General features: G+C 44.6%; 2 protein-coding genes across 10 annotated transcripts in view; one reads left to right on the forward strand and one right to left on the reverse strand.

Annotated features, from left to right (window-relative positions):
* Positions 1-6,663, forward strand: part of plekhg4 (pleckstrin homology domain containing, family G (with RhoGef domain) member 4) — a 64,761-nt gene extending 58,098 nt beyond the window's left edge. For 6 of the 9 annotated variants that reach the window (XM_040011469.1, XM_040011468.1, XM_040011470.1 and 3 more), the window contains 11 exons: positions 1,883-2,793; positions 2,884-3,133; positions 3,235-3,324; positions 3,416-3,640; positions 4,369-4,539; positions 4,623-4,803; positions 4,884-5,000; positions 5,092-5,233; positions 5,312-5,412; positions 5,530-5,684; positions 5,833-6,662. In XM_040011469.1, the coding sequence (XP_039867403.1) occupies positions 1,883-2,793; positions 2,884-3,133; positions 3,235-3,324; positions 3,416-3,640; positions 4,369-4,539; positions 4,623-4,803; positions 4,884-5,000; positions 5,092-5,233; positions 5,312-5,412; positions 5,530-5,684; positions 5,833-5,880 (2,391 nt within the window). In that variant the 3' untranslated portion in view covers positions 5,881-6,662. Of the gene's footprint in view, positions 1-1,882; positions 2,794-2,883; positions 3,134-3,234; positions 3,325-3,415; positions 3,641-4,368; positions 4,540-4,622; positions 4,804-4,883; positions 5,001-5,091; positions 5,234-5,311; positions 5,413-5,529; positions 5,685-5,828 lie in introns of all 9 variants that reach the window. The other 3 variants (XM_040011463.1, XM_040011465.1, XM_040011464.1) reach the window with 3 other exon arrangements.
* Positions 6,664-7,144: 481 nt separating this feature from the next.
* On the reverse strand, positions 7,145-22,500 carry LOC120721266 (ras-related protein Rab-8B). The gene is made up of 8 exons (XM_040011481.1): positions 22,188-22,500; positions 13,652-13,712; positions 13,455-13,515; positions 12,844-12,921; positions 11,307-11,396; positions 10,965-11,030; positions 10,830-10,880; positions 7,145-10,622 (listed from the first exon to the last, which is right to left on the reverse strand). The coding sequence occupies exons 1-8, from the start codon at positions 22,309-22,311 to the stop codon at positions 10,533-10,535; spliced, it is 621 nt and encodes a 206-aa protein (XP_039867415.1). The 5' UTR covers positions 22,312-22,500; the 3' UTR covers positions 7,145-10,532.
* Between the last annotated feature and the right edge of the window lie 1,875 nt (positions 22,501-24,375).

Here is a 24,375-nt window from a genome sequence, read left to right on the forward strand (position 1 = left end):
TTTCATTGTTAGCACGTCCTGTCGGATCATATCTGTGTCACCGCCTTGGTTGTTTACGTCGACCTCATGAAGACGTCTGAATGGATTATTATTAGACCTTATCTAATGAAATATTAACTGACACATCCGTCTGTTTTTGGACCACTTTCTCCTCTTTGAGCCTTTCTGGGAAGACTGATTGAAGAGTTGGTGTAGGTAGAGATAGATGTTGGAGCACACCTCCACCTTCTCAGGCAGGTGTGCAGCAGATGATTCTGCTGATTGTTGTGCCACAAACCTCTGTGCTTTGCACGTTTAGACTCAAACCATCGCCGCTGTCACCAAATCAGCCGAGACTGAAGTGTCAGAGCTGCTCCTCAGTGTTCTGCGATGCTGGTGGGTTGTTTTCTTTCAGCAGGCACTGAAGAGGGTGTCTGTACCCTCACAGTGAACCCTCACCCTGCTGTGCTTCCAGCGCCCTCTGCTGGCCACACCCTGCCCAAACCCAACCAGCTGTCAGTGCTGCTGAACTTTCCCTCTCCAGGCCTTGAAAAGTTTGGAATAACCTGCTCCGAACTGACATGCACATGACCTTGTGTGCGTGTGTGTCTCCTGCTGTTTTAGTGGTGAAGTAATGTTAGCTGCATGTCAGGAAGGTAAAGACTCATTCAGTCATTTTTCAGTGGAGAAGCAGGAGGCCTCTGGTCTTTAATTTACCACACACACACACACACACACACACACACACACACACACACACACACACACACACACACACACACACTCCTCCCCCTCCAGCCTTCAACAAAAAGGAGATTGGCGGTCGACTCCTTTGTGGTGCGCACACAAACACGAGCTCACACTTCAAAGCTCTCTGACTACACACTTGCAGAGTGACGTCATTGTCGGTCTGTTCTTGTTGTTTGTCTGAACAGACAGAAAAAACGGAGACGCCCTGAACGTTTCAGTGTCGGGTCCGAGTTCTGCTCGCTTTGAAGGAAAAGCTGGAACGGCTTGGACCAGGAAACATCATCACTTTGAAAACAAACGAGGAAAACGTCTTTCTCAGAGAGATGGTTTAAAAGTTTACATGTTACATCAGCTGTTTTAGTGCGGGCCCTTTAGGACCTCCTCCACGTGAGAAGAGGACCTGCACCATGGCATCTTTGTGTGTGACCCCAGCAAAAAAACAAAAAGGAAAGTGGGCGGGGAAAAGGTGGGCGTTCAACTTGATTGGGGAAACTTAAAATGTTCCCATCATAACCAGCTAAAGTAACCCCATCTCCTCCTGCCTTTTTCTTTTTTCAGTCTTTTTGCTTTTGAATTTATTAAAACGAAGAAAAAAACATTTCTTCAGTGGGCTGCTGTCTAGGGTCAAAGGTCATGTCATCTGGACAAAATAGATCTTCTGCTCTTTGAATTTTTTAAACGATGATATTTGAGTTTCAGATTGTTTTTCATGTTATAGTAAAACACCTCTGAGCGCTGGGGTGTCACAGCGTCTGTAAATGTTGATTTGAAGCGTCGGGCGAGCAGCGGCCTCCGAGAGCGTTTTCTTCATCCATCACAACCAGCTGGACACAAAGTTCCTGCTGGGCTTTAGCTCTGGTTCTGATGTTTAGTTATCATTTTGAACAGGGTGCCACTGAGAGTGTTTTCTATTGTCCTTAACCAACCAATGAGCACGCACTACAGCGTGACTGCTGATTGTTTGGGTTTTTGTTTTTAGTCAGTCGTCTTATTTAATTTCTGACAGATTTTTGATGCTGTCTGACTTTCTCCTGAGCGCCCCCTGCTGTACTTCAGCTAAACTGCAGTCATTTTCTATACAGCGGGATTAACAGGAAGTGGAATGGCGCCTTTCCATCGGCTCTCCGTGTGACTCTCCCCTCTCTCTCTGCAGGCTTATGGCTGGGCGCTGCAGGGTATGCGTCACCTAGCTGGGATCAGTATGGAGGACTGCACACTGCCAGACAAATGCCAAGCTGTGATTGGCTGCCTGGAGGACTACCAGCGTCTGCACCCACCAATCCCAGACGCCTGTTTTCAGGAAATGAAGGTGGCTGCGGGTGAACTGCGGGGCGAGCGAGGCCTTCGTCAGTGGAGCTTCGCTTGGTCCAAGTGTCAAGAGACCAAGAAGATGTTTGACAGGAAGATGGAGGCAGCACTGAAGACGCGTGACTCCGCCCACAGGCGCCGCTCTGACTCTGCCACCAGCAGGAGCTCCATCTCCTCCAGGAAGTCTCTGTCAGGACTCTGGCTCTCCTCCCGCCTGTCAGAGGAGAAAACGAAGGCCTCCTCACCCCCTTGTAATGCCTCCTCAGTTCTTTCCCTTACCTCCACCCCTGCTGGCTCCGCCTCCCCTCCCACCCCGCAGCACACGCCGCTCCTCCGGCGACTTTTTCGCAGCTCCTCCTCAGACGAGTCCTCAGACCGTGTGGATATCACTTCCTGCAGTCCCAGGCTCCACCGCCTGGATTCTTCTCCCTGCTTCACTCCATCGTCGTCTTCCTTCTCCCTCTCCTCTTCCTCCTCTTCCTTCTCCTGCAGACGACAGCAGCTCAGGAAGACTCAGAGTTTCGACTGCCCCGCCACCCCGGAGACGTCGCGCTACAGCCCGTCTGCTCGCGCCCTCAGCGAGCCAGTGCGCAGAGGAAACACGGGTGTGTTCATTCGTGGTCTGGAGGTCAGCAGCACTGAGGCAGCAGACCGCACGCTCTGCCCCAGGACGCCTTCTCACAGCTGGGGAGGACAGGGGCCACATAGCCCCGGGACACCCAGCACACCCACCGGAGAACCCCGACCCAGGAGCAGGTGGGTAATCCTGGTTCTCAGACTGAATTTGTAGACCGACACTTCTCTGCTGACATCTGTGTGTGTGTGTGTGTGTGTGTGTGTGTGCAGCAAGCTGCGTCACATTGTGGAGGAGATGGTGAACACGGAGCGCGAGTACGTCCGCTCACTGCGTTACATCATACATCACTACTTCCCCGAGATGGACCGAGCAGACCTCCCGCAGGATCTCAGGGGGAAACGCACCGTCGTCTTCGGCAACCTGGAGAAACTCCTCGACTTCCACAGCCAGTTTTTCCTGAAGGAGCTGGAGGCCTGCTCCAAGCATCCGTTCAGAGTGCCGCACTGCTTCCTCAGACACGTAGGGGACACACACACACACACACACACACACACACACACACACACTCACTCTCTTCGTATGTACTCTGTGTGAATGTGTTTGTTGTTTGTGTTGAACAGCAGGAGCAGTTCGGTCTGTACGCTCTTTACAGCAAGAACAAACCCAAGTCTGACACTCTTCTGGCGAATCACGGACACTCCTTCTTCAGAGTGAGAACTACAACCACCACCTCTGACCTTTGACCTTTATGTGACCTCATATTTGTACTCACACTAACCCCTGCCCCCCTCGTTCCTGCAGAGGAAGCAGCTGGAGCTGGGCGATAAGATGGACCTGTCCTCCTACCTGCTGAAGCCCGTTCAGAGGATGAGCAAATACGCGCTGCTCCTCACTGACCTCATGAAGGAGGTGGGCGTGGCACAAGAGGCGGAGCTTACTGCACTGCAGTCTGCCACCAATATGGTCAAGTTCCAGCTTCGCCATGGAAACGACCTGTTGGCCATGGACGCCATTCGAGACTGTGACGTAAGTGTAGCCTGATCTGAGCTCAGGTGAAACTCGTGTTCTAGACTCACCAGAAATATTGATCTGAGGTGAAAGTCCCCTCCACATCACACATGAATCAAATTCAAGGAGCAGAACTTCTGGAACTGATCACTTGTTCCAAAATCCTTGATGATTGTCTCCTAAAAATTTCTGGATCCAAAATCCTGAAAAACTTTTTTAGTAGTCCAACTAAAAACCAATCACACGACCGCCTTGATGGACATGATTACCACAGTAAGATGGGAGGTTTGTGTTTGTTGTGGGTTTCATGATAAAGACGGAGCTCAAGGTGAGACGTTTAAATTGGACCGTGTCGTTAAACGCTCTTTTAAGTTAAACAGCGTAACAGTATCAGAAACTATTTTCCATATATGCTGTGAAATACTCCAGAAGCCAGTTCAGAGGCTTCCTCCAGCAGACTGCAGCTCCCCGTGAGGCTGGAGGTAGCCTCCAAAAAGCCTGACCAGCCATTCCTTTGTGTTAGATTACCAAACTAAGGGCTGTGTCACATGAGCCTCAGCAGAGCCGCTTTTATGGTCTTTTACTTTCTTATAATCCTGTTTTAGCGTCATTGTTCGTGCCCAAGTCTACAACGTCTTAAATTAAGTTTCGATGGACCTTATGAACTTAATTAAAGCGGCTATTCTTAGGAATTAAACCCAATCAGCTCTTCTTCTTCAACATCTTTCTTCTTCTTCTGCCTGCAGGTGAACCTGAAGGAGCAGGGTCAGCTGATCCGGCAGGACGAGTTCACTGTCTGGAGCGGGAGGAGGAAATGTCAGCGTCGCATCTTCCTGTTCGAGGAGCTCGTCCTCTTCAGTAAACCTAAGAAGATGGAGGGAGGGCTGGACGTCTTCATCTACAAACACTCCTTCAAGGTAAGCTCTCCAAGAGCAGGCGAGCCCACGCCAACCGTGAGGCGAGGAATTTTCTGAGCAGAAAACGTGTGCCTGTGCTGCAGACGGCGGACGTTGGTCTGACAGAGTCGACGGGGGACAGCGGGCTGAAGTTTGAGATCTGGTTCAGGAGGAGGACATCCAAGAATCAGACCTTCATCCTTCAGGCGACAACGACGGACGCAAAACACGCCTGGACAAACGACATCGCCCGAATCCTGTGGACCCAGGCCACGAGGAACAAAGGTGCGGATGGCGGAGCGTTCAGGAGAGCGGAGAGCGTCGGTGTCGGAGATCAACTCACCCGTTTGTCTTTCTGCCAGCAGAGATGCGTTTGAAGGAGATGGTGTCGATGGGCGTGGGCAACAAACCGTTCCTGGACATCCAGCCGAGCGACGCGGCCATCAGCGACCGAGCCGTTCACTACATGATGAAGAGCAGAGGTGCCGCTCAGACTTTACTTTCACTAGAATTCACCAATCAGCTCGTTAGTTACTGATGATCAAAAAGTAAAACAGTGATTGGGTCCTTCAGGTGCCAGAACGCGGGCGTCCATCGCCGTCTCAGTCTTCGACCATTCGAATCCTTTTAAAAGGGGAGCGGTGACCTCTGACCCTGCAGCATTAGGCCCGTCTTCAGCCAGCCTGCTGGGACCGCTCAATCTGCACATGTACAGGTGAGACTTACCTGTCCTGCTGTCAAAGGTCAAAGGTTCTTGTGCTGGTTTTATAACATCCTCCTCTCCCTCCTGCAGTCAGAGCATCCCCCCTCCTCCCACCGCTCAGAGCTCCTTCAGCGCTTCGTGCATCGAGGAAGACGAGCAGGAGCACGAGACCAGCAGCCAGCCCTCCATGAGTACGTCAGCACACACCTAAACTCATGAGTCTCAGATTAGGTTTGAGTAATCTTCATCCCAATCCTCCAGCCTCTTCACTTTAACGCCTAACTGCAGTTTCTTTTTTCTGTCTTCAGCCACTGAGAGTTCAGGTTCGTCGTCTCGCTGCCTCTCCGGCTCTACTGGCTCCGACAGCGGCTGCGTGTCCTCCCACCTCCAGGAAGCGCTGCCCGAGGAGCCCTCCCCCTCTTCCCCCAGCAAACAGCACCTCAACAGCCCGTACATTTCAGCTGTGAGTGCAGGCAGCGCCATGAAGGAGGCGGAGTTAGAGCATTTTTAAATATGTTTGTCATCTCTCCGAGCGGCTCGGTGATTCTCTGGGAATTTCTTTGAGTTTATAAATGTTTGGTTGATGGTGTTCTCCGTCTGTCCTCAGAAAGCAGCTGCAGTCATCAGCCCGGCAACCATCGTGTGATCAGCTCGCCTGAATGACGTTCCTGTAAGTCTGCAGGTCCTCACAGAGGGATTGTGTTTGGGGGGAAAACTGGAAATGGGCAAACCCTGATGGCTTTTTGGGTTATTGCAGAAAATAAGCGGGAAAGCAAAGTATGAGAATAAAAATCAAAAAGGGAAGAAAAAAGGCATACAACCCGAGCAAACTGTTAACGATAACTTTAACCATGCGAGTCTTTCTAAAGACGGGCAGGCAGACGTAAAGGCTGACGCATGAAGCAAAAGCTATAACAATGAGTTCACAACAGATCAGAGACTCTGTGAGCTCAGGATGGTCGCCTTTAAGTAATCTGCATTAATCTGTAAGCCCCGCCCCCAAGAAAACACTGATCACCAGGTAAAAATATAAACGAGTACAACACGTTTCCAGCGGCTGCTGGAGGTCACCGACTGGTCTCTGTTTGGTCTGATGACCCCAGTCTCATGTCTCTGAGGTGACGCGCGAGACCTCCATACATACCTTAAATCCGTCTGTGTGTGCGCGCAGGTTCGTCTGCTTCCTGCTGCAGTTCTGCGTTTCCTCCTGTTTGACCCGGACGTCGGACAGCTGCTTTCATTTGTGTTGTAAATAAGGACAGTTTGAGTTCGTCTCCTCGCCGCCGCGTCCGTTTGTCATGCTGACCCAGGGTCAGTCTGCGGGCGGGCCGGCGTGCTGTGAGGATGGCAGGTTTGTGTCTGTACATGTGTGTAAATAAACCCTCAGCTGAGCGTCTGCTGCCACTTTTTACTTGAATAATAAACTGAGTTTGTTCACATGCTTCCTGTTCTGTGTTCTCTCTGAGATCAGCTGACACGTCTCTTGTTAAAGCATCACTTTTAGACCTGGCGCCAAACACACTCTTGCATCACTTTTACGGAATAATACAGAGACAACAGCCTCAGTTTTTCACGTCATTACTGTTACGTCGACTTGTTTTTCCAGTGAACTTTAAAATCATACAGCACCTCTCTTCTGATTGTACTGTGACATGCAGAGTTACACCTATAGGATCTCATTTACCACCTGTACAAGTAAATTACTGTACCTGTACCAGGTAGTGTAAAAACTAATTTTAAATAAGCGTCACCAAAGTTTCATCATCACACAACCCAACATCTCCTGCACACGTTGAGGTCAGGCGAGTGTTTCAAACAGCTGTAGGAGATCATTTCAGCCTCAGCCCGGATCACCTCAGTGAACCCGAGGCATCCTCTCCTCGCTGCAGCAGCTGAGCGATAAAAGATGAAAAACAAACCAGATGGTAGAAAAAGTTGTTTATTGTTCATCAGCTGAAGCAGCGACGACGCTCCAACCATCTCAGAGCAAACGGAAGACACTGATGGGGTCAGAGGTCACCGAAACCTACTGAATCAGTCTTGTGAATTTCACATTAAGAGCCTCTGGTCTGCAGCCCTTTTCTTTGATTCAGATTAAAAAGAACAAAACATCCAGCTCCTCCTCAGAGCCTTCATCTGTTTCACCCTCATCAGTAACTTTCAATCCCAGCCGACACCAAAGTCCCAAATATAAAACTTTATTAAAACCATCCGTCTTTCCATGTGCTGAAGTGACAAGGCTTTTAATCTGAAAGTCACATTTAAAATAAACTCTAGTTTCCTACTAAAAGTATGACCTCTGACAAACACATCGATGCGTCTGACGACCTGTGTGACCAATCAGAGCACAGTAACACAAACTCCTGATAAAAGGAAAAAGTGGTTTTTGCATAGCGAATTACAAAGTGCTGAAAAGTACAAAAACACGTCGAGCACGCCTCCTTCAGCTCTTCATTAATCTTTAAGACGTTCGGACTGGACATAAAGATGGATGACAGGAAGTGAGGAAACGTGGTACACAGGTCACAAACCCCGCCCCGTCCAAGTACATTCTTACTGTTTTTTGATTGCGTGCTTTAAACTGATGTCTGTGGCCGTGATTGGCAGCTTCTCTGATTGAGGTCAGAATTATTCCGCATTAAACCGGAACGGCGGATACTCTGAGGAAGAGGCGGCATGTCATCCATCTTTATTTACAGTCTGTGGCTGTGACAGGAAGCCGAGCGGAGTAAAATAAAAGCACTGCTGCTGTAAACAAACGTGCTGTAACACTGATTTCTGCACACGGGCTTCATGTGCAGCTGCTGAGCGTCTGTTCCCGCTGAACTCGGGATCAAGCCAAAATTCAATTTCTAGGAATTTTCCAGAAGCTAAATCACTGAAAGTATTTTTCCTCCGAAGGAACTGGCGGAACAGATCCTGCAGGCTTTGAGCTGGGCAGGAAGTGCTCAGGGGGGGTAAGCCAAGTTTGCTGATACCACCTTGCATCTCACCAGGCTCCAGTAAAAACTAGTACAGACATATATTTCAGACAAAAATGGGATATTTAATCACTTAAACCGGCACTGGTGGCTGTCTTTTCTGAGCCTGGTTCTGCTGGAGGGTACTTCCTGTTAAAAAGATGTTTTTCCTTCCCACTGTCACCACGTGCACACGGGCGCTTTCTGTTATTGTAGGGTCTTTATGAAGTACTTGAATATATAAAAAACACACTGCTTCTGATATACTTCACGATATTTGTAAAACCAGAAACCCATCTAAAGCCAGACAAAAACGACCAACGGCAACGCGCCTCACTCGTTTTTGGCGGGCTCAGGACAGACGTCACAAAATCTTTCCGTTTTCACTCTGCCTTCACGGAAACAGTCAGGAGGGATTATATGAATTCGAGGACTTTCCAAAAAACTGAAAGTAGCTTCAGTTTATATCCCGTGTTTCCCGCTGTTGTTTGGGGTGTTTTGGGATTGTCGTGACGGTCAAAGTTATCGCAGAATATCGGCTGCAAAAGTTTAAGAGCTCGAGCTCCTTCCGCGGAAACTAAAAGTTTGACTTTACGTTTCCACGCCGTGCTCATCGAATTTAATCAATCGTTGTTGTCAATCACATCTTTTACGATAATAAATATATAGTTTCAGCCAATGAACCGATCGGGAGTCAGAAAGAGGAAATCTAACACCAGCAGCTGCACATGAAAATAAAACACTTCAAAATAAAAGCGCAGGTTGTACAGTTCCTTTGAAAACGTACAAAATAAAAGCAGCACGTGTGCTATTAAACGACTAAATACAAAAACACAGAAAAGCATCAAAAGTAAAAACAGAAGCTTCTTCGCGTCTTTGAACAGAGAAGAAAAAGCTGCTTCGCAGGGACTTTCTCTGCTTTCATACATATTTATCACAGAGACGTTTTAAAGGAACAGAATTAACTAAAGATGCATTAAAAAAAAAAGATAAAATATAAAACTATTAGTTCTGCTTAGTTAAAATAAACTCTGAAAGGAAATGAAGGCTGGAGGTCACATGAAGGTTAAGACATTTTAGTGAACACAAAATTTAAAACTCGATAATATTTTTATGATTTCCACTCGTCTGTTCGAAGCCCGCCGATCTCACTGGGCTTTTACTTCCTATGTTTGAGTTGGAAATTCAAGATTGAAATGAAAATGATTTTATACATTTTTATATATATTTATATTTTTTATATATATTTATTTTAATTTTTTCAGCTGATTTCCTGCAAAGTTTCCTAAAATACAAAGCTGCACATTTCAGGACGTTTTCAAAGAAGGTCCTGCACAGTTTGCCTCTGATAACCAACATCAGGTAAGTTCCTGTAGTTCAGCTCATTTTTAGGCGGCGTGCAGGAGATTAGCTGAAGCGATCTGACACAGGCCTGAACCACGAAGCAGGACCTGGGCTTAGAGACCTCAGGTTTAACCAGGTTTTGGGGTTTGTGACGGCGGTGCGCGAGGCTGTAAACCTGTGCACAGAGATTCAGAAAACCTGGTTTGGCTTCACAACCACCGCGTTCCCACTTTTCACGATTAGATCAAGATGAGACATACGAGGTGCGATCGGAAAGTTCAGTTACGGGGTTTATTAAAAAAAAAATTAAAATTAAAAAATGGAAAACATTGATTCTGATTTGAATTTGGTCGAAGACTCTTTGGGAATGAGTTGCTGCCCCATCGGAGAAGTGTGTTCATGAGTGAGGGAGGCAGGAAGCGAGAGCCTGACGGATGGATTTGTAGATGCCGACAGAACAGAGACCCGAGCGAGATCCAGCCGTCATCGCGGGTGATTGTGGAGCTGCTGATGTCCACGCCTGACCTCTTAGACTCCCACTGACTCAGGACTGAATGTTACCGCCTGGCTGAACTCTTTAATCGCACCTCGTATCCTTGGTTACCTGCTTCGTAGTCCAGGCCGCTGGTCTGTGATTGGTCAGTTGCTGTAAGAGTCGGACTGAAGCCTCTGCAAGAGTCTGCTACATGTCTGATCCTTAAATGCTTCATCCTCAACGCGTAAAATCAGAGTAGAGGGCGGAGCCACAGCCCCACCCACTTTGGTACAAACAGTCATCGGCCTTGTCCTTCATCGCCATCATCATCATCGTCGCCTCCGTGTTCTCGCTGCAACAAACACTGAGATGCTGCGTTGGCTCAGCCTCCAACTGCTGAGCTGACAGCAGACAACAAGAAAACAGAAGAAGAAGAAGAAAAGGAGGAGGAGTCACAGCAGGCTTCTAAACTGTCCACAGGTTGTTCCTCAGCTCCTGCTGCAGGAGGAGGAGGTCTGAGCTGAGGCTCCGCCTACAGCAGCGAACACCTGAACAGGCTCTTCTTGGAGCGGGGCTCCGTGATCTTGACGGGCCCACCTCCACCTGACGGGTTGTTGTCGTTCTGCAGGAAGAAAGGAGGTCAAAGGTCACATCAGTTATAAGAACACAGCGGGGCTGATTATGGCGATTAACAGAATCTCCTGCTCACGGTGACCAACTCCGTCTTTAATTTTAGCGGCACGTTCAGCTGATAAAGTCATTTACATATCTGGAGCCAGCTGCTCGAGTCGGAGCGCCGCCTCCGCAGACCTCAATCTGCTCAACTCACCATTTTCCTGTTGAGCCTGGCCATGATGTCTCGGGCGAGCGTGTAGAAGCCCTGTGAAGGGAAATGGGACAGAAATGAGTCGCCTCGTGTGCGCGGGACTGACGGAGGAGACGGCGGATCGGGATCAGGACTCACCTCCTCCACGTTGATACTGGACTTGGCGCTTGTTTCCAGGAACTTGATCCCGTAGTCGATGGCGAGCTGGAAAACCAAAGAGAAAGGGATTACACCCAGGCAGAAGAAATGGTTGAAGTGACATTTAAAGCATAAGTTCAGAAGCGTTTTCTCTCATTAAGGATGAAATCAGTGTGCAGCGTTTCTAACTGTCAGCAAATGAATCCCTGAAGCAAAGCAAAGAGTAAAAATCTCGTCTGCTCCTAAATGCGTAATAATAAGATGACATCATCTCCAGGAGGTTTCCTGCTTTCACTCAGTTTGATCGAATGAGTCCTGCTCTCTGCAGGGATCGGCTCAGACCTTCTCTCCTCTCTCCTTGGACACTTGTCTCTTGTCGTTCATGTCGCACTTGTTTCCCAGAACCATTTTCTCCACGTCCGCAGAGGCGTGCTGAAAACACACACACACACACACACACACACACACACACACACACACACACACACACACACACACACACACACACACACACACACACGGATTAATCCACCATGTTTTTAACGCTAAAGTATAATTATTATTGTTGTTATCCTTCAATTTTCAAATGTACTGCTTTACAAGAAAATAAATTTTTATTTGTAAATTAAAGTTATTTAGTTGCATCCTTGAACAAAAAAAAAAGTGATCTCAAAAATGTGAATTCTTGTTTTTCTGAGAAGAATTCACTGGATAGAAAACAGAGATCACATCTCTCTGCTGGTTGGGACGCCTCGGTGTCCCCCCAGAAGAGCTGCAGGAGGCGACCGGGGAGACGGAGGTCTTGGCATCTCTGCCACAAAGACCCCGATAAGTGATGGAAATTGAACACGTGTCAGGTTTGCACATTTCTACCACATACACTCAAAGCAAACTGATGGATTTAGCATTTCTGTGTGCTGTGTTTGTGAGGAGGGCCTACACCACAGCCTCTCAAACAGGAGATAACTGCAGCTGTTCATCACGGATCTCAATATCTGATTACTGAGTATTGATTACAGCTGGAATTGATGTGTAAAGTGGAAGTGAACGCACACGGTCGTATTCCGTCACCCTGCGGAGTGAGCGCGAGTAACGGTACTAACACCGATCTGATCTTCTGCTCGCTGAATGTCACACATCATAAGGAACGAGAGCTCAGCAGGTCTGATGTCCAGAAATGAGTCATGAGGATGTCACATCTTCCAACCATCTTAAAGGATGGCGTACTTACTAAACTACTTACTAAATTTCGACTTATTAACTCGAAATTTCGAGAAAATTAAGTCGAAATTTTGAGAAAATAACTCGAAATTTCGAGTTATGGATACTAGCTGTTTTGTTTTTATTTAGTGGTGGAAACGGGCTTCCATATAATTACACCCTAACCTTTATGCAGTGCCTTGAAAAAGTATTCATACTCTTTTGTCATCTTACATCCACAAACGTGGTGAGATTTTCTATGATAAACCAACACAAAGCAGCACATAATTGTGAAGTGGTACAAAAAGAACATGGTTTTCAAAATTTTAAGCAAATAAAAATCTGAAAAGTGTGGCATCTGTATTCAGCTCCCCTGAGTCCTTACTTTGTAGAGCCATCTTTCGCTGCAATCACAGCTGCAAGTCTTTTGGGGTGTGCATCTAGAGACTGAAATTTTCCCCCATTCTTTGTTGCAAAAACAGCTCAAGCTCAGCCGGATCTGATGGAGAGCGTCTGTCATCTCATTATATAACAGATCACATGACTCTGTGATGACGTCATACAAGCATTTCTTCGGGAGCAGGTGTGGAGTTCACCTGAAGACCTCTTCAAATCCAACTGAACAATGTGAGCTCTGAAAATAACAAAAGTCACGTGACACCAAAGGGGCGTGGCCTACCTCCTCGATATTGCGAATCCAGTTCTTGATGTTGTCGAAGGACTTCTCGTTGGTGATGTCATACACCAGCATGATGCCCTAATGAACACAAGACAGGAAATGACATCAGCACAGGAAGTGCAAGCTGATTCCTGAGGTCAGGACCAGCTTGTTTTAACAAGGCCCTGCGTGATGTGAACCAGCTCAGGCCTCCTGGTTGTGGCTGGTCTCAACCAATCACCTGGCACTGAAGCAAATCAGGTGTACAGGTGTTTAAATGCAACTAAAGTAGATAATTGAGTCGTGCTCTCAGTTATCATGTTATTTCTTTTCTAATGGTTTTAAACTTTAGGTTTTAATTTGGACTAATGCTGAGCTTCACAAGTTTTTCCATTTTATTTCTATTGGTGTCATGTTTTTATTGTTTTACTCATCTATTGTTGGTTTCTATTTCTTTATGGATTAGCTTGAATGTGTCTTTCCTGTTACATTTATCATTGCCTTCTGTTTGTTTGTGCTTCAGCTGGAATAAAATTCGCTGTATAAATAAAGGTTTTCTTGCTTGTTTCACTGGTGACCGACACGTTACCTGTGCATCAGCAGAGGGGTAACAGGAAGGGGGTGTGTCTTACCATGGCTCCTCTATAATAGGCCGTTGTGATGGTCCTGAACCTCTCCTGACCTGCTGTGTCCCTGCAGGAAGAAGCCACTGTTAAACACCCGCACTGAGGAGGCTCATTAAAAATATCCACACAACAAAACACCTGATTTCAGGTTTGTCTCCTCTCAAAGCTCACACACGGACGCTGGAGCAGAGAGTGGCACTCACCAGATCTGCAGTTTGATTTTCTTTCCATCCAACTCGATCGTTCGGATTTTGAAGTCGATTCCTGAAAGAGAAACGACGGTCAGCTTCGAGCTCCGGACACAAACATATTTACAGCTCCAGAGACGCCAAAGCGTCATAGCAACGATCACGTGCAGACGCAGAGAGCGCTCGGGCTCACTCCGTCTTATTCTCTGCCCAACGACAGACTCAGAAAAGCAGGACCGATGGAATAATGAACAGTTAAGATAAAAGCGGCTGTCAGTGAGCGCAGGAGTTTTATGCTTTTAAAAACTGCGGTCTGATGCAGAGGAAGCCCTGCTAGCAGGGCCATGTGGTTAAAACAAACGCTGAGGCGTGTTTGTTTCTCTTCTGCGTCTTAAATCTGTCAGCTGACTGGGTTTGTGCCTGCCTGGTCAAAGAGGAAGTCGAAGATATTTTTAAAAGCACTTCTTCCTGCCTGAGCAGAAGAAATGCTTCCGAGAAGCTGCGGATGTGAAGCCCTGACAGCTCGGGTTCCTCCTGCTCACAGCTGTTTGGGCTGCTGGTTCAAATCCCTGGGCTACAGCTCTAACCAAACCCCTCCCTCCTCACGCCACTTCACCATCAGCTGCAACTGATTTCATTCATTCATTCATGGATCTTACAACTAATGACACAAGAAGTGAATGACTGATGAAACCATCCTGGCTCTTATGGACCCGTTCTGTGGTTAAGTGTCTCATGTTTGAAGGATGTGCTGATTTAAGCAGAGAGCAGGTAATATTTTTATTTCCCCCACTGTTAAATTACTAACTTTGTCTTGGACTGATAGGATTGAGCCCTGCTAGAAGTGAACTTTCATCACATTCACAATTAATGACTTCATTGTCTCAAAAGACAACCAAAGATCAAAACAGCCAAACAGCAACAAAAAAAACCACCAATAAAATACAAAGAAATCCAGCAAAGAGTGGCACCAACAGGAGGCGCACGACCGAGGAGCCAAACATTCAAGAGAGCAGCACAGACCCGCCAAAATAAAGCTCCCACCCTCCCCCCAAAAACAGAAAAATGAAACGCTACTCTGTTTCCTTTTAGAGAGGAAGAACACGGGCAGGTTTCAACACTGTGTAAAGACTCACACGGCTCACGTTTATTCTCTGCGCTGAGTATCATCGCTGGTCACAACGGGCCTGATTATTAGAGTGTTACATTCTTTTATCGTGGCACACTAGAAGAGTCTGTTATTAGGTTGTAACTCATCAGTTCTTCCTGTTGTGGTTTTGGTGTATGCTGTGTTTTGTTTCGTTGCCAAGCGTCGTAAAGGCAACACATCGGCACATTAACTGTTTATAAAAGGTGTCAACTTTTCTTATTTTGGGATGTTAGCGCTGGAGCTGTGGCTGTGCTTACAGCCACAGCTCCAGCGCTTTGAGGCGACTTTTGTTGTGATTTGGCGCTATATAAATAAAATTGAATTGAATTGAACATGACCAACCATCAAAGAGATGCCTCCGTGTGCCGTCTTTCTCAATCTCTCCTCTTATGAATCCACTGATGTAGGAAGTAGAGAACTGAATTTAATGTGAGCAAAGGCAGAAAATGAGTCAGCTGATTTCCTCTTTGCTTCTCTTCTTCGGCTCAGACTAAACCTCTCCTCTTCCCTCCATTCTTCAGCAGCTCTTTCTATTCTCTCACCAGGAAGTGAAACATTTTCTGCTGCCTGTTACGGAAACATGCAGCGGACGAGGTCACTGACCTCCGCCATCTCCACCCACAACATAATGCTGCAGCTAACAGTTTCGTCTGCTGCTGATAAATCGAGCATTCTGCTTTAAGAAGCAAAACAGTAATGTCACAGTCCCCGGGCATCAGCTGATCATTGTCAGATGAGACTTTAGAGTGGGCTCGTGTTAGCCCACTCCATGCCGTTAACTCCTGTGTTGCCTTGGTGGTGTGTTTTGAGTCATTGTCATGCTGGAAGACCCACCAACAACCCATCCTCAGTGTTGTGGCTGAGGGAAGGAGAGGGAAAGGTCGTACTCAGCATTTCTCTTCCTCCAACACGGCGGATGCAGCCGATTCCAAAGAGCTCAACCTTGGTTTCACCCGACCACAGCACTTTCTCCGACCCTTCTCCGAATCATTTACGTTCTCTGACAAACATCCATTTCACTCCATTATGGCAGAGAGTGTTATCAATGGTGCTCTTGGTGTTTGTGGTCCAAACTGCTTTCAGAGCATTAACAAGCTGCTCCTGTAGTTTTGGGCTGATCCACCACTTTTCTCATAATCATCCCGACCCAATGAGGCAAGACCTCGCATAGAGCTCCTGAGGACAACTGACGGTCATTTTATATTTCTACCATTTACGAATAATTGCACCAACAGCTGTCATCTTCTCCCCGAGCGCATTACAGCCTCGTTTAGATCTACAATCCTGTACCTGACGTCCTGTGACAGCTCTCGCCCGCGGTGGTAGAGCGGTGGTGTAGTTTATATCCATAACGAGATCAGGAGTGTCTGTGATTGAGTGACTGATTGACTGGTTGTAGGAGCCAGAGTTCTGGCTGGTGTGTAGGGGATCAACTACTTATTTCACTCAATGACATGCAAATCAATTTATATCTTTCAAGTCTGTCCATTAAAATGAAACTACCAGAAGAATTACAGACTGTTTATTTCTTTGGAAGTAAGAATTAACATGTATTTAAAGATTTAACAAAACCCCCAAAATAATGAAGAACTGCCAAATAAACAAGGAAACCGCAAAAAGACAAAACTGTCTAAGAGTGAAACAAAACCAGAAAAAAAAAGACACAAAATGATCAAAGAAAAGGACAAAAACTCCAGAAATGAGACAAATGTGAAAAACAACCCCAAACAGCCAAAAACATGATGGAAAAAAACCCAACAGAAATAAAATGGCCGACGATACAAAAACCAAAAAAGAGACAAACACTGAAATATACAAACGCGCCAAAGAGCAGAAGACGACCAGCAAAAACATTCAGACAAATATATTTTACAGACATGCTTAAATTTAATCGAAAAGCTCTGCGTGCTGCTTTAGAAACACACGAAACTCTCAACTAGTCCAAAATAGCTCCTTAGCCTTTGTAACATTTAATTAAGAAAAGTGAAAGACCTTTGACCCCGTAGTTTTTCAAACAGCCGGGCCTTCCGCCCTGAAACTTGCCTTTAACGCTCTGCAAAGTGGAGCTTTAGCTTAAGCGAAGGTACAGTTCTGTTGTGACTCTTTGCAGTTCAGCTGCTTTCTGAAGCTTCAGTTTCTCGTCTGTGACTTTAAAACTTTTCTGTCTGCTGACTAAAACATGTAGGCTGCCGTCACAGCTTCAGCCTGCCTGCTGTTAGCCAGCTCGCTCAGTTCGGTCGCATCCCTGTGCCAGTCGCACCTACAGCCGGGTTTAAGAAACCTAAAGTGACTCAAACTTGTGAATGTCTGGATTTGGCCCACATGCCTTCGATTCTGACAGAGAGGTTAAAAATTACCTTTTAAAACAATGAGAAGCAAAGTTTCTGCCTCAAACACAACAACTACAGAACAAACTCAGAGTGTTTTTGTCAATTAACCAACCAACCTGACAATCAGCTCATTGTTTGAGCTTTATAGAAGTCTGCGACCGCTCACTCACTGAAATAAAAACAGGAAGATGAATACCACACGAACACACACACACATCACATTGACTCACGTTCATTTCCTGCTCCTACTCTAAGCATTTGCGCTCACATTTACATCATGGTGGTTTTATTTTGTGTCCTCAGTAGGAAAGTAAGTCCTCACGGTGAGAACATGTAAAGTCTTATGTCCACACAACACGAAGAATGCACACGCACAAACACACACAGCCTGCATCAGAGCTGAGGAAACCAGTAACTCAGTGTCAGTGTTTCAATACTCAGCACAAAGCAGCACTTAAACACAACATCACTGCCTTTTATAACATTTAATACCTTCTTCCTGCCTTCCTGTGTGCATGATGAAAAACGTATGTACACACACATGACAATCCTCCACATCACAGTGAGCAATACTTCTAAATATCACCATAAACCCCCCTTTGTGCTTCTGCGCGTACCTGTTTTTACTGCTCCTACTTCATATTTACATCACAGACAAGCACTCTGGCTGTACCAGACTCCATCACTATAATAACAGTTTTCATTTCTTCTTCTTTGTTATTTTGGCAGTGCTGATCATCAATCACTCTGTGCACTTTTTATTGTTCAGTCTTCAGATGCATTAATAAAAAAACTTTCTGTGTTTAACCGGTTTACAGCGTGGTCACATGACGTTTCCAGCCAATTAGAATTCACCTCCATGCAGCCTGAAAAAGGATGTGATGTCAAATTTGTGATACAGGCAGTAACTATAGATTGATCCAAGACTGTAACTGGCAATCCCACAAAGAGTAGCTGCTGTATGCAGCAGCAGGTGACCTTTGACCTATGAGCTCTAGTACCAGGTCTGGACCCCTCATAACAGCTCTTTAATGCAACTTCCTCAAAAGTGGCCCTCACAGAGCCAGATACTACACTCACACATGCTCAGAGGTCAGCTGACTCTCACGAGACCTCTGACAGAGCAGCCACAGAGCGTCCTCTGTCCAAACGCTGCAGCAGAGGATTGTGGGAGCTCATGTAACATTCATGCAGCTCTGGCAGATGAACTGGGAACAACCCAGCAGAGAGTGGAGCGCCGTGAGAGGAAGACGACACCTTCAGGTGCCACTGTAAAAACCAGGGTTGTCGCTGTGTGGAAAGCCTGAAATTTACAGACAATAACCCCTCAGTTTACAAATCAAATAAATAAATCAGGGCGACAACGAGATAATGAGCCCAAAGCGAGACGGCAGAGAGCTCAGCAGCTCACGCTCAGCTGTGAGGAGAGTCCACCCACCAATCAGCTGTTCAGATAATAGCTAACCAATCGAATGCCCGCACTATGAAGCAACCTGAGATCAGCAATCAGGCTAAAGATGTTACCAGCTCGATGAATCAGCCTAGACTTCAACAATCTAACAAATAATTCTAACCAATTCTGACCAATCAGAAACATGGACAGGTCTACTGGCAGCAGAGCGGCCGATGACAAAACTGTAATGAAACACATAACAAAGAGCGTGAGAGATAAACTGCTTTATGAATCTGAGAAGCTGGCCTGCAGAGCAAATATCTTTCACTGCTCAGCGTGACAGGAAACAGGCTGTATAAATAAAGTTTATTTAAAGCCTTGAAGGAAAGCTGTGTTAAAATGTGACTGATGTTAAACTGTCAGGGAGCAAAAAAATAAAAGAACAAAAATAAAACCAGAATTCAAACCAGTAACACCTGACTCATCCTACAGCTTTAAACACAGTGACCTGCAGAGGCTCACACCTCATCAGCTGTGGCCAAATTTATGCCCTCCTTCCAGCTTCACACTTTCCACAGCCATCCAAGGGGCCCAATCGGAGCTTTTGACGATCCAGCTCTGGCCCCCCAGCCATGTATTTGACACCCTGATAAATGCGGTAATCAGATTCGGCTGTAATTGTATCTCATTTTGCTAATGCAGCAAATACTTTGACATAATGTAAAAATACTTTAATTGTAGAGATCCGGAGCTGTGCATCCACTCAGTCAGCTATGAAGCAAATTACCTGCCGTTTAATGTTTATTACTTCCAAGTTAAAGACGAACAGGTGAAGTCAGGTCAGTGCAGATCCACCAGGACAAAGTAAAAATGTGACATCATCACCCACTAATGAACCATCTCCAACACACTTAAACCCGATGTCACCTCGCCAAATCCTGTGTCATATTTCTGGCCTCAGGAACTTCCTGCTTCTGTCGTGACACATTTTTGCTGCTCTCTTTGAGTGTCCGCTGAAAATCTTTGAGGTTTTGAGGGATGTAAAGTCGTCACATAGACTTTTTCTGGCAGTTTAATAACCAAACAAGTTAAGGAAATAATCAGTAATAAATAAGAGTAGCAATAACCTAACTCTTTAGCCAGTTTGATGACCTCAATCTTTTGTTTCTTTTTTCCCAAAATAAAAGCTTCTATCAGTCAGTCTCCCATCCCACACACACGCGCGCACGCACACACGTTCTTAAGCCTCTGTATAACCACTCACTTATATTTGATTTTACTCTGAATCCTCAGACCTCGTGGGGAGAGCCTGAAGAACCACCAAAAATGTCCTCACTGTGATACCAAAGACACAAACACACCCCCTACTACTTAAACACTCGCCGACAGATAGAAGAAGACAGCTCCCACTTCCTGTTTCCACCAGGAAGACAGCAGAGCGACACACTCCGCTGACGCACCGGAAACAGACACACACACACACACACACACACACACACACACAGTCTTGCTTCTCTATCTCTGTGAGGACCTTTAGGATTCAGGGTCCCGGTCAGGGACCACCGAGGGTCCACACAAAGACAGAAGGCCTAAACTGCATCCTGCTCAATGCGAGACGTCACCAGGGCCTCATATGACCTTTGACCTGCCTCATGTAAGAACATCTTCCTCCAGATAAACGTCAGCACAGCTGCTTCCTGATGCAGCTGCTTACTGCAATTTATCGATGAACTTTTTGATGTTAATTAGCTCCACTGCTTCACTAAAGATCAGGAAATCAGTAAAGCTGCAGCTGATCTGTTTCCATCCACCTGCTTTTCACGACCATCTCCAAATTTAAAAATGGAGCTTTTTTACTGCCATTATATGAAGAAGAAATCTAAAAAGTAAAATAAATAAATCAAACACAACAACAGGGAATTACAAGTTAGTAATCTTTCTAATAAAAGTTCCATTAAAAAAAAAAAAAAAAAAAAAATCGACAAAACTAATAAATTAACAGACGTTTCCGTCGTGTTTTCATCCACATTTGATCGTCACAATTCCTGCTGTCGTTTCCGACTCTCTGCTGTGAGATTAACTACGGGAAGGTTTATATCTGAGCAACACAGCTGGACACATCCTCACTGTTAGACCACAAAAAGGGGAGCCTACATTTCCCATGATGCAACTCAGTGCCATCTTTCTAATGTTTCAAACTGCACGCTCTTCTCTGTGAAGCAGCCTTTCTGCCAGTGGCATCAAGTTTCAAACCGAAGCCGAGATATCTGAGAGCATCACATGGATCTGCTTTGTCCAGCTGTTATTTTATCCAGCTGTTCATCACAGGATGTAGAGCCCAAAGGCACATATTCTACTTCTATTATTTTTTGGAGACAGAACAGACAATTATTAAAATAATGACAATAATTACAAAAAACGTAAATAAATCATGACTATTTTGTACATTTTTGACTCTTTTTTTTATGATTGTACATTCAGATGTACATCATCAGCTCTAAAACGTAGAGCCCAATGCAGTGGTATCTGCACATAGTGTATACAAAAAGGAAACTAAAAGTACAATTCTTAGGATAACTACACTCTGTAAAAATATTTTGAATCGTTTATTCTTTTACTCTCTGATTTTGCCATTACTCAAAAAAAAAAAAACAGAAAAAAAATAGTACTGTTAAGACTTCATCTAAAAATGTCTGTTTAAAAATGAAGATTTATGAAAGCAAAATTTTGTCTAATTAATAATCAGATTCATGAAGTATGAGCTGTGATTTCTGTCAGTGAAACAAAACAACATTTTTTCCTCTCAAAGTAAAGTTAGGGTTTATTGAAAGAAATCAAAAACTTTGTATAAGTGGACCAAAGACGTACTTCTCTGGGCTCATCACAAAAAAATACGTTTTCATCAGCTGCAGTTTGGTTTCGTAGGCGATGATTACTTTTTACAATATGTTAAAAACGACAGTAAATGAAAAATAGGTCCAACCAGAGTTATTATAATTTTGTAGTTTCATATTTTCAAATTGTATTTACTTTATTTCTCCACTTGGTTTGGTCTCAGTCAGTTTACTAGTTTCATTTTGTTTGGTAAAATGTTCTCTCTATTTGTGTTATTATTATTATTTTTCCTTTAAAATTGTTCAGTAAGGTCATACAAAATGATTAACCAAAGCAAACTGAGGCGGACTCTATAAGAAGTTTGTCCACATTTAAAAAACAAACAAACAAAAAAAAATTCTAGTGAATCTTCTTAAATTCCTTTGATTTAGAACACGTTTCGTATTAATAACATCTGAGTCTTTTTTTTCTTTTCTAAAGTTAAATAAAGTTGTTGTTAACCACACTGATTGTGAGTTTGTTAGACACGTGTTTCCAACTCTAACTTATCAGCGCTGATATTATTGATTACAGTATTGCTTATGATATTGATGATAATAAGTAGTAGTAACTGGATGGGAAAAACCGTGGGAATGCTCCATTAAGTGATAATCGATCATTAGTTAATTAGTTAACAGATACATCACTTCACAACTACTGTATGTTTCTGAGGGGTCAGAGGTCACATGCTCCACACCACCCCACCCGAACGCTTTCACTTTTCCGGTCAGTTAGCTTGCGGCCTCGAGCTAGCCCTCCGTTCAGCCGGTGCACCGGGAAGAGGGTGATGAGGAGAAGACTCACCGATGGTGGAGATGAAGGTGGTGTTGAAGGCGTCCTCGCTGAACCGGAACAGCAGGCAGGTCTTGCCGACGCCGCTGTCCCCGATGAGCAGCAGCTTGAACAGGTAGTCGTACGTCTTCGCCATTTTCCCGCCGTCCGTCCGTCGGTCCGTCCGTGTGTCCCGGTGAGTTCACGCGGAACCTGCGGCCTGCTCCCTTTCTGCTGGGCGGACTGGCTTCACTGGGAGCGCTGGTTTCGTGCTGGTTCCACTCTGAGAGCAGCGACAAGCAGCAGGAAGCGCTCCGGCTGCAAGCTAGCCGGAATCTACCCCGCCCACATCCGGTCCCTTTTTTTCACAATAAGGCCAGCCTCTCCCAGCGTGCTCCGTTATTGATGATCGTTAGTAATTATAACATTTCACACGTATAAAGTCTGGAACAGAAACAACATCATAGGTAATTATTATTATTATTATTATTATTATTATTATTATTATTATTATTATTATTATTATCATTTAGTAGTAGTAGTAGTAGTTTGCAAATAGGTGTGTGCATGGGTTTATGATAGTAAAATAGAGTAATGGTTATTTATTTCTTTATTCTAAATGTCATGAATTAATATAGTAAGTATTTTTGCTATTTTAATTTTTTTTTCGTTTGTATCCCTCTGCCTCTTTAAATAATTTGTATGTGCTTTACAACTAAGTTATAAAAATGTTTTTAAGTGTTGACTGTGACATAATTAAATGAGTATAATAATAAAGCAAATCTGCAGTGTGCATTGTACTAACACAAAAACATTTACGATGCGTGTATCAGCTCCATGTGAAAGACTACCCTTGAAATTCAGCGAATATAAAAGTTTATTTTGATCTCTATATTTACGGATTTCTAAAAACAAATTATGAATATTTATAAAAAATATAAAAATATTATATGTGTAAATTGCTTCTTTTTCAGTTTTCATCATATATAGTTTGATATTTATTATTTAATTAATTTTATTCATTCATTTACCGTGACTTTATACAGTGGGTTTGAGCTCCTTTTATCTCCAACATGTTTCTGTTATTCTTGTTTTAAATTAAATAACTCACAATTATCTACATTTTTATATTTTGTTTTCAAAAGTTTAGTTTTCATTTCGATCACTGCGCTCTGCAGGTAAAAACAAATAATATTTTGAAAGTAAAACTGCTCTTTTTCCCGTTTGTATGCCGCAATTTGACGCAGCCAGGAAATGGGGGCGGGGTCACATGACGTAATTTGCAGGGAGGGAAAGGGTGATAATTATAAATATTATTATTTATATTGGTTTCTGTTTAGTTTATTATTATAAACATGAATTATGTGCTTGCTAATGGATCATGATTCCAACGTCTCTGGACTTTCAGACTGACTCCATCACAAGGTTAGGTCTTGTTTCATTTTCATGTTCATGACTTATTTCTGTTCAGTTTCAGTTTCTTCCTGTTGTTGGATTAAAGCTGCTCCACCCACTCTGCAAAAGTCTTGAGCCATCTGGCCCTCCAGTTGATCCACCTACTGTTTCTGATAAAGTCTCATCAGAAACAGTCTCAGTGGAGGGATGGCGATTCATCACAGCTGGATTTTTAGCAGTAACCCTTCTGTCCTTATTTGGGGCCCAGCAACTTTGGTTTAGAGCGATGACAGCAGTATTTTTGGTAGAAATCCAGGGACTGGGATATTAAGACTGTAGAACGTGTACCTAACAAAGTGGTCAGAGTATGGAAAAGAGTGAAGACAGGTTTCTGTTTTTAAATAAACAGTTTCTTGATGCTGCCCCCCCACCCCCCTTAAACTGGTATTGTTTAAAAGGTCAATACATAGAGTTATAGCCATTTCTCTTACAATTCATTTAGGTTAATTGGGCAAGGTTATTAAATGATCTCAACTCTGGGTAATAATAATGCTAAAATGTATAATCCCAGTTTGAACGACAAGATGTCGTAATGACTCAACATAGCATTGATTTAACGAGGTCATAACGAGGACATTCTCGTTTGCAGTGATGGCCTTGGGAGAAAGCCTCTTTAGGAAATGAGTGTTGCTAAAAAATAAGAAACGTCACATCTGGAACATTTCAACACACCCACCGGTGAAACAGTGCCCTCTAGTGGTATTGAAGTTAAGTAGAACCTCTCTCTGGTGCTGCCATGTTTCCTGATGGTTTGCTCAGTGTTCCA

The sequence above is a fragment of the Simochromis diagramma genome, unplaced genomic scaffold, assembly GCF_900408965.1.
Source record: "Simochromis diagramma unplaced genomic scaffold, fSimDia1.1 OVJJ01000603.1, whole genome shotgun sequence".
In the NCBI taxonomy this organism is placed as follows: Eukaryota; Metazoa; Chordata; class Actinopteri; order Cichliformes; family Cichlidae; genus Simochromis; species Simochromis diagramma.